Here is a 9,502-nt window from a genome sequence, read left to right as displayed (position 1 = left end):
ACCAGGACTAGCCCAACAAGCTGCAGTTCAGTCTTTGGGTGCCCTCAGGCAGCCTCACACCTGGAGGGTCTGGGTTTAAACCAGGTCTACCTACTGCCCAGATTCTCTCCTGCATTGCTCTCCTCACCCGTGTTTTCAAGAAGGTGCCCTCAGCTAGTCCCAGGTAGACTAGAAGCATGGGAGGTGAGGGTGGTTTTGAGGGCTTCTGGAGCATGAATACTGAAGAACAAAAGAGCGTGAGATGGATTCCTCTGGGAGTTGTAAAAAAAAGGAAGATTTTGTTGAGGAAGTTGAGGTGATTATATTCAGTCTCGACTGTACCACCACCACCACTCTACCTAAAATAACCCTGACAGTGGTTCTTTTAGGTCGGAGAGAGGGGCAGCAAGCAGTTTCTCCAAGACAGCTCTTGGGAAAGGTTTTTGTTTTTTGGGTTTTTTTTTTTTTTTTTTTTGCAGCCATTTCCCTCCCCCAGCCCCCTAAATCATTGTCATCAGGACCAAAGAAACTGCCTTCCCAGGAGATGGAGGGGTGCAGGAGGAGTGGTAGGACATGGGGAAAAGCATGTCAACTTTAGAGCTAACCCAGGTATGAGGTAGGGAGGGAAGATGACAGTTGAGGTATCATCAGTGTCCCTCACACAGTTTCTTCCAGAACACGTGGCCCAGACACTTAGGTTCCCTTTATAAATTCTCCATCCCCAAAGGGAAAAGAGAGGGTGGAGAAATGGGGACACATACACCCAGAGCATAGAGGGGCAGGGTGGGGTGTGGCCTCTAATGCCTCATTCTGGTTCCAACCCTGAAGCTTAACTGTCTGCTGGGGACAAGTCAACGCCTTTGAACCTGTAACCTATAAAATGGAGATAATAAAATCTTCCTTCTGTTGTTATAATGAAGATTAAGGAAGATAATTATATAAAGCTCATGGCACATTGTAGGTGTGCAGGAAACGTGTGTCCACCCTCCCACTTAGAGGGCAGGATTGCATTTTTTATCATCACAAGGAGATGTCATCTAAAGACAAGACAAACAGCATCTAAATACCATAATTTTTATTTACTAGGATTTTTTTGCAAAGCTCTATAGCATTTAATTCTGAGTTGGGGTCACTTACCCACTGCTATCTTCCTAACATTCCAACTAGTACTGTGTATCTCAGAACTCCTCTGTTATGATAAAAAAAAAATATCCCTCGGGCCAACAGAATCATAGTGATCAACTCTCCCCTAGGTATAAAACACCTCCTCCCCCTTTTTAAAGAAAAACTACACAGTCCCTATAATTACCTTTTTTAAAAATTCCTCTTGTGTAACCTGACGTTTTATGTTAAAAGTTTACCTGGTGCTGATTTTTCTCTTCAGTCCTCTAACTCTGTCATAGTCCCCTTTGTTGTCCTCTTTATTCAACTCTCACCTACTTAGGAAACGGTGGCTTTTGTGACCCCTGAAACTCTTTCCCTCATTCTCAGGACGAACCTGTTTGGGAAAGATAAGTGGGTCTAATGGTGCTATTGACGATGCCTCAGAGTTGGTGGCCGCTTGACCGCCGGACGCACAGGTGTTGAGTCTTTCAGCTTGTCAAAAAGCGCTTGGAAAGGCTTTTGCGGTGATTATTTGAAGCCCGTGGGGTGTGTGTATGGGGTGGGAGAAGGCTGAAATCTGGACTCTCACTCCACTACCTTGCTCAGTTCTGGTAAGTCATTTTCGTCTTGACTTTCCAAGATGCTGCTCGCAGGAGGAGAGGGAGAGAGATTGAAATTTCCCTTGCCTCAGGCCTTGGCAGGTAAACCTGAGGTCGGAGTGGGCCTTGAAGGATAGTTTCTGTGACACGGCCCTGCCCCGGCCGGCTTTCCAGCGCCCGCCTGCCTGTAGGATCCCTCGGCTGAGAGGAAGAGCTGCGTTTCCAGAGAAACTCCATTCTGCTCCCCTCCTCGCGCAGTGTGGCCTGACCGCCCACCTCTACCGGGCAGGGTAGTTTCCCATCCAACTCGACGTGGGTGCTGCAAACCTCGAGAAAGAATGTGCTCTCTCCGACTTGACTCGGGGAGGACTCACAGTGCGGGTTCGTGGAAGCCAATTCTACACACTCACACGCACGTCCACCACCACCACCCATCCCCCAACACACACACCTGAAATGCACGAGATGCCCGAGGGGAGTGAGACAGGCTCAACCCGCGGAGGGTTGGCAGCAGGAAAAAGAAACCGTTTCTGCTCGCGCCCCGGATACCCATGAACAAGGACTTGGGGACCATCACGATCTCTGCTGCCGTCGCTTAGCAGAGCTGCCAGGATGGACCCCGGGTGTGGGCACTCGGGAGCGTGGAGCCACTGGGCTCGCAGATACATCGGCGAGCAAGCTCAACCGCTGGTGAGGAGGTGAGAGAAGACGTGCGTGGCTGGCTCTAGGAGACGCGTGCCTAAAGCTGGGGCTGCGCGTCCCCTCACAGTCCCCGCCACCAGCGGCGGCCGCTCCGGCCTCCTGCCTGCGGAGCGGGCCTCCGGCTGCCCGCAGTTCTGCGGCGGGAAGCTGGGATTGCCGGCCTTGCAGCTCCGCTAGTCGCCCGCGGCGGGGAGAGCCGGGGCCCTACGGCTGAAACGTCCCAGTTTCCAGTCCCTGTCGCCGTGCCCGCGCCGGCCATCCGGGCTCGGGCCTCGCGAGCTGTTTTAGGACCCCGCGGCGCAAGGGCTGGCGCAGCCGGGGGCGGGCCCGGGGAGGGCCCGCGGGCCGCGACAGTGACAGGTGTGCGCCGCGGCCAATGGCGCTGGTCGCCACGGGCACCTCCCCCGCGGGCTCCCCCTCCGCGGGGAGCGCCAATCGGCCGCCGAGCTGCGCCTTCAAGTGAGAAGAGTTGGGCGCCCGGTTCCTTACTACGGCGCCAGCGACATTTTGCAGTGGTTGCCTAAGGGACTTGAGGGCTGAGAACCCGGGCTCCCCGGGCGCGGCGCGCGGAAGCTTCTGCGTGTGAGTTTGCGTGAGTGTTGAGTGAGAGAGGGTGTGCGCGCGGCCCGGGGCCGAGGCTCGGAGGGAGGAGGCACCTGGAGCATGGTCACTCTCGGCTGAATTTCCGGCAGCGCATCTGACTATTAGCAAATAATCATAATCATAATAACCAACCCTGGGGCTTGCCACCGTCACCCGCAGACTCCGCGAGCCCACACACGACCACCGCCACCCACCACCAGACCCCGAGAGCGAGCCCCCAAACGAACCGATGGAAAAATCCAAAAATTTCCGCATCGACGCTCTGCTCGCGGTCGACCCCCCGAAAGCGGCCTCCGCACAGACTTCTCCGCTGGCCCTGGTCACGTCGCTCTCGGCCGCCACATCTGGCCACAGCGGCAGCAGCAGCAGCGGCCCGAGCAGCGCGGGCAGCAGCGGCGGCAGCAGCGCCAGCAGCAGCTGCAGCCCCGCGTCTTCCGAGCCGCCCGCGGCGGCCGCCGACTGCCTCCGCGCCGAGAGCCCGTCGCCGCCGCGCCTGCTGGCGGCGCACTGCGGGCTCCTGCCCAAGCCGGGCTTCCTGGGCGCGGGCGGCGGCGGGGCGGGTGGCGGGGCCGGGGGCCACCACCACCACCCGCACCCGGGCGCGGCCGCCGCCGCTGCCGCCGCCGCCGCCGCCGCCGCCGCCGCCGCGGGGGGCATGGCCCTGGGGCTGCACCCGGCGGCGGCGCAGGGCGGCGCGGGCCTCCCGGCGCAGGCGGCGCTCTACGGCCACCCGGTCTACGGCTACTCCGCGGCGGCGGCGGCGGCCCTGGCAGGCCAGCACCCGGCCCTCTCCTACTCGTACTCGCAGGTGCAGGGCGCGCATCCCGCGCACCCCGCCGACCCCATCAAGCTCAGCGCGGGCACCTTCCAGTTGGACCAGTGGTTGCGCGCGTCCACCGCGGGCATGATCCTGCCCAAGATGCCCGACTTTAACTGTGAGTACCCGCGTGCACCCGCTCGCGAGCCGGGCCTGCCCGGGAGGGAGGAATCCGGGAGCCGCACCGGCCGCCTCTGGGCGTGGGGTGGGAGTTAGAAATAGGGGAAGGGGGTGCTGTTCTGGCAGTTGGCTCGTGAGTATCCTACACACCATATCCATCCGGCACCACCTTTCTTTCCGTCGCTTTGCTTTCTGCGCGGAGCGAGGTTTGCGAAGGCAGCGAAGCCGTCTCGGCCTGGCCTGGGGCTTGAGAAGACTCCCACCCCTGCGGGCTGCGGGGTGTGGGCTTGACAGCGCATTATTAAAATGGCCACTCACTGGCCTCGCCTTTTCTTCCTCTTTTAACGCGAAGGAGCAGTTGGAGGTGTGAGACTAAAATGTAATGATTAACCTTAGGCGCTGGAGGAAAGGGAAGTGGCGGGAAAGGCGAAAAGAAGAGCGCCCCGAGTTAGGCAGGCCTGGGAATTGGGGTCCACTAAAGCCCGGGGAGACGGACGTGACCTGGGTCCCCATTCTGGGGCTCTGGAGAGAACCCCGGCCCTTCGCAAGGAGAGGGAGAGAGGCAGGAGTAGCGAACGGGAAATGGGCGCAGAGCGGTCTGGGACCTGCCATGCCAGGGTCGGCGAGGTGTCCAGGCCCTTTCCCGGGCGCCTGTGCGCCTTTGGAAGCGCGCTGGGGACCGGGATGCCAGGTCCAAGAGGCAGATGGCGTGGCCGCTTGTTCACCTGCGGGAAATGCGCTCTCCTCCAAGAACTCCAAACCAGGGGTTCTGAGCAGCAGGTGCGTGCGCCCGAACCTAGGGCGTCCCACACCGTAACGAACTCCTTCCCAAGGTGGGGGCGAGGGAAGCGCCAACCACCCCAACTCGAGAGCCGCGCGGCTGCCGGCGTCATCCTCGCCCAACTAGGCCGAAAACCTCGCCTGGAAGCCTGGGCGGGCCCGGTCTTTCCTAGCACACGCCGGCGTAGCCTTGCCGGCATGCCGGGGGATTCAGGCTCTCCAGCCCGGCTCCACTTCACCCGGTGTCGGTTTACTTCGAGTCAGGCCAGAGTGAAAAGAAGGTGTATACGGATTTATTTTTTCAACCGCCGTACACCCAAACAAGAAGGCCCCATTGTTTCCGTCTGAACGGATTTGTTTAGACTAGGGTGATGCAGGCATGGGGGGAGGGGGGAGGGAGAAAAAATAACAGAAATAAACACTCATCAGAGTTCAGATTCCTTTGCTAGAAGTGGTTGTGATTAAACAGAGAAAAGCTAGGACCCCAGAGAGCTAGAGAAATCACAGGGGAGTGATAAAATCCCAACCTTGTTCTCTGTTTGCCCACTGGCCACCTCCAGGCCAGCTCCAACAGAGGCCGTGGTGGCCGCTCCATCCTTCGCCCCCCCCACCCCCAAACGAACAGGGAAAACTTACAAGTAACCATCACCTCCCAGTTTGGGGGCAGCAATTCAGACATTTCTGAGCCTGCTAATCCGGGGTCAGCCAAAACCAGGCGACGCTTCCGGAGCTGGAGGACGAGCCCAGCAAACCCCTTTCAAGGAAAAACCCGTTATGGTGCAGCTCCCTACTCGGTAGATTTTTCCACTTTAATATGAGTTTGCCCCTATTTGGGACACTCAGTCTCTCCCGGGGAAGGACTGGCTGGTTTGGGGGGGGAGGGGGGCCTCCACATAAAGCCCTTCTTGGGCACAAGGTACCCTGACCACGCGGGTGGTTCCCCGACTCTCCGCCTTAACCCCCCACCCCTCCACCTTAAACCCTCACCCCGTCGCCTTACCCCCCGACACCCCCCCCCAAAGCGGGGAGCGCGGGTCCTGCGTGGAGCCCAAGGTCGCGCTTAGAATAGATGAAAGCGGGATACACCTTGCCAAGCTCTGCTTCCTAATCTCGACCCAGAGGTGGCTGGATTTAAAACGCAACTTTACGTTCCAAAAAGGGATCTGAAGGGAATACCGTAATCCTAAAGTGTAATAAATGCAGGCGAGAGTGACGGGATTTATTCTGAGAACCCCTCTATCTCCAGTCGCGGGAACCCCTGTTTGGCTTTCTTTAATTTTTTTTTATCTCTGCCTGTTGGAAGGCATTTCTCGAATGGTCCCTTTGGAACCTGTGTTTTAATTAAAGTTCTAATGTATTGTCAAGTTGGGAATTCGGAGCCTTGTTTAACTAAAGCGGGGGGCGTGGGCCTTCCAGTAAAGCAAATTGCGGGTCCCCGGGGGAGCCAGAGCTCTTCCCGGCCTTGTCATGGCCTCTTTTCTTTCCTTTCCTTTCTTTCTTTTATTGTCTAACACTTGTCAGGCTCCTGGGAAATCAAGGGAAGTCTCGTTTTGAGGTCATAAAATTCCCTGTGATGTAACCGTGCGGAATTATGTAAATAAAGCCAGAGAAGCCGCCTTAGACAGCACAGCAAGGCGGATCCCTCCACGCCTACACTGAGGCCTTTAATTTGCGTAATGAGAATTGTCCTGAAAAGGCTTCCCAGCTCCCGGCTCCTTTGGCCCTTCTGTGCCCTGGGGGAAAGGGGTGGCCAAGAAGAAAAAACTTAAGTACGGGAAGGCCCCCCTAAGTACACCACTTAGGGCCAGGACTCGGTCCTTCTTCGTTTAAGGCGGAGGAGGTGGGAATCCCACGCTGGTGCCTGGAAGGATGGGAAGAAACGGGAACAGCGACTCCCTGAAAACCTGTTTGCATTTGTCTGTATTGGGGCAGGCGCGGTAAGGAAGGGGAGGAGGTTTAGTCGCTCCCCGCACTCTTCTCGCCTTTCTGTCAACCTTCTTGGTACGACTCCCCCTTCCCCAAATCCAGGTCGAAAGGGTGCTCCTGGGCAGAGACCCTCGTTACTCGGGACACGCAGGCACTCTCTGAGACAAGAACACTTGGTTCCTGGACAACAAAGCCCCCTGATTCCCTCTGGGGGTTTCAGTCCTGAGAGCCAGGGCCTTCTCCGGCTTGGCCGCGCCTCTTCCACGAGGGGAGGCCGCCGAGGATGAGGGCAGGAGAGCCAACCTCTCCGCAGCGCTGGGCGGGAAGCCGCCGTGGACTTCGGCGAGTTTCGAGCTGTAGAGACGGGGCGGGCGTGGGGGCAGAGGGCCCTGGGAGCCGCGGCTGCGGGCTCACGCTTCTCTTCCCCGGCTCCCCGCAGCCCAGGCGCAGTCGAACCTCCTGGGGAAGTGCCGCCGGCCCCGCACGGCCTTCACGAGCCAGCAGCTGCTCGAGCTGGAGCACCAGTTCAAACTCAACAAGTACCTGTCGCGGCCCAAGCGCTTCGAGGTGGCCACTTCGCTCATGCTCACCGAGACCCAGGTGCGCTGCCTCCTCCTCCCGGCCGACCGCCCCGACTCACTCTGCCTCCCCGTCACACACTCTCATCCCCTGCCTCCTGGACCCTCGGGCCAGCCCGGGCGATTGGAGCTGTGGCTCCCTGCGGTTAGGGTGCGGGATAGTACCCTGGGCTAGAGGTCAGCGAGCCTGCGCCCAGAAGTCCGGTTCAAGAGGGTCGCGGTGGGGCCTGGGAACCTGCCTTTTAACCTCACACACACCCCCGCCCCCAGATTCAGGTGCAGGTGGCTCCCAGGTAACAGCGGAGAAATTCCTTTCCGGAAAGAAAAAGGAACATCTCGACTTTTACAGCGACGCACTTTAGCTGCCCTGCCCCTCCCTCCTTAGACGGAGGGCGCTGCTAGGAAGAGTGACGCCCAGGGAGCTGGGGGAGGGTGGACATAGTCAGACCCTTCCTTAGAGCCCCCAGCCCGACCTGGAGGGGGTTGCTGACACGGGGGGAGGGGGCGAGGCAGTCCCGAGGCTGCCCTCCCCACCGCAGCCCCGAAGGCCTCCACCGCTGGCCCTGGCTTCCCCGCCGCGGGAAGGGAGCGGGGCGGGTGCGCGCGGGGCCAGCGGGGGCCAGGACGCGCGAGCCGGGCAGTGGCTCAGAAAAGACGGAAACCCGTCGGGGATCGTGGCGGCCCCTGTCTCACGCCGGGATTGCCCGCTTTTGCCCCGCAGGTGAAGATCTGGTTCCAGAACCGGCGGATGAAATGGAAACGGAGCAAAAAAGCCAAAGAGCAGGCGGCGCAGGAGGCGGAGAAGCAGAAGGGCGGCGGCGGGGGCGCGGGGAAAGGGGGCAGCGGCGGCGCGGAAGAGAAGGGGGACGAGGAGGCGCTGGGGCCGCCGGCGGCCGGGGAGAAAGGCAACGGACGCCGCCTGCGGGACTTGAGGGACAGTGACCCCGAGGACGACGAGGACGAGGACGAGGACCATTTCCCCTACAGCAACGGCGCCAACACGCACGCTCCCTCCTCCGACTGCTCGTCGGACGACGACTCGCCTAACACGCGGCCTGGCGGGCCGGGACACCAGCCCCCGCCCCAATAGGACGCCCCGGCCCTGGCAGGGACCAAAGGGGAGGGCGGCAGGAGACCCCGCGGGGCAGGTGTCGGGGGGGGGGGCGGGGGGGGGGCGCCCGACGGGTGGGTGCGAGCGCGCTGCGCGTGCCAGGCCCTGCTCCCGCCCTGGCGTGAGGTGGCAAGGAGGCCGTGGACCGGGCGGTTTCTCTCCGCCGACCCCTCGGGCTTCCGGAGCCCACCCGTCCCTCCTCCCTTCGATGCCCGGCCCCACTCCGGCCTGCGTGACGGGCTCGGCGGCTCCCGCCTCACACCGCCGGGCGAGGACCGAGGACCGAGGACGGAGGGGTCAACCTCTGGCCCGGCCAGTCCTGGCGGAGGCCCCCCCCCCCCTTCTGGCCACAGCACCTCATCTGCCCTTCAAGCGACACAGAGAGCCCCAGGGGGGTCAGACTGGAACTCTTTTTGTTTTTAATTTAATTTTGGTTAGTGGGAGAAGGGAGGTGTCTATGAGAAGAACTTACCAATACCAGGGGAAGCCTCTCTCCCCTCTTATCCCCATCAGAAAAGGCGAAAACCTACAGTGTTAAATGATCTTTGAAACTTGAAACGTTCTCTGGAAACGACATTGTTTTGCTGAGTATTGGGGGAAAAGGTTTTGTGCTTATGTGTCTTAGGGGGGAAAAAACTATGTCACGAGTGTTCAAACTGCTGGAAATCTTAAAACCGTACTGTCTTTATTTTTGTATATTGTATTTATATAAAAAAGAAACGTCTACTTATGCATGCTAAATTATTATTTAGCTTCTCCCATCGCCCATGATGGAATGTAAAATAAATTGGTTTTTTACTGCACGAGAGTGCAAATCTGTTGGAGTTTTTAGGGAAGCAGTCTTCATTACGTTCTGTTTTGTTGAGAAGATGGCGCTGGGTGTCTGCTTCATAAACAGCAGAGGGGTTGGTGGAGGCTGAAATAAGAATCGCAAATGGGTGTCAGTTAAGCCCCCTTCCACTCCTGGGTCCTGAGGTCGGGAGTGGTGGGGGACTGTGATTCCGCCCTGCTAGTCTCAGGTGCGAAGTATTGGTAAAAATATCTGAGCACCAGGTGTCTGCGTTCCCGGGATGCCTGGCTTACATCTGCTCTGGTGATGTGGGAATTTCAGGAGAGTAACTTTGGACTCGTGTGTGTTTACTTTCCTATTTCTTTGGAGAATCTTCCTGTTTCATTGGCGCTC

At 59.1% G+C, this 9,502-nt stretch overlaps 1 protein-coding gene across 1 annotated transcript; it reads left to right on the top strand.

The window, feature by feature from the left end:
- The first annotated feature begins 2,831 nt into the window (after window positions 1-2,831).
- Window positions 2,832-9,122, top strand: MNX1 (motor neuron and pancreas homeobox 1). The gene is made up of 3 exons (XM_058297610.1): window positions 2,832-3,922; window positions 7,070-7,230; window positions 7,930-9,122. Exons 1-3 carry the CDS (start codon window positions 3,217-3,219, stop codon window positions 8,296-8,298), a joined length of 1,236 nt encoding a protein of 411 aa, XP_058153593.1. The 5' UTR covers window positions 2,832-3,216; the 3' UTR covers window positions 8,299-9,122.
- The last annotated feature ends 380 nt before the right edge of the window (window positions 9,123-9,502 follow it).

Source organism: Dasypus novemcinctus, chromosome 5 (assembly GCF_030445035.2).
Source record: "Dasypus novemcinctus isolate mDasNov1 chromosome 5, mDasNov1.1.hap2, whole genome shotgun sequence".
Lineage (NCBI taxonomy): Eukaryota > Metazoa > Chordata > Mammalia > Cingulata > Dasypodidae > Dasypus > Dasypus novemcinctus.
This window is presented reverse-complemented; position numbering and strand designations above follow the sequence as displayed.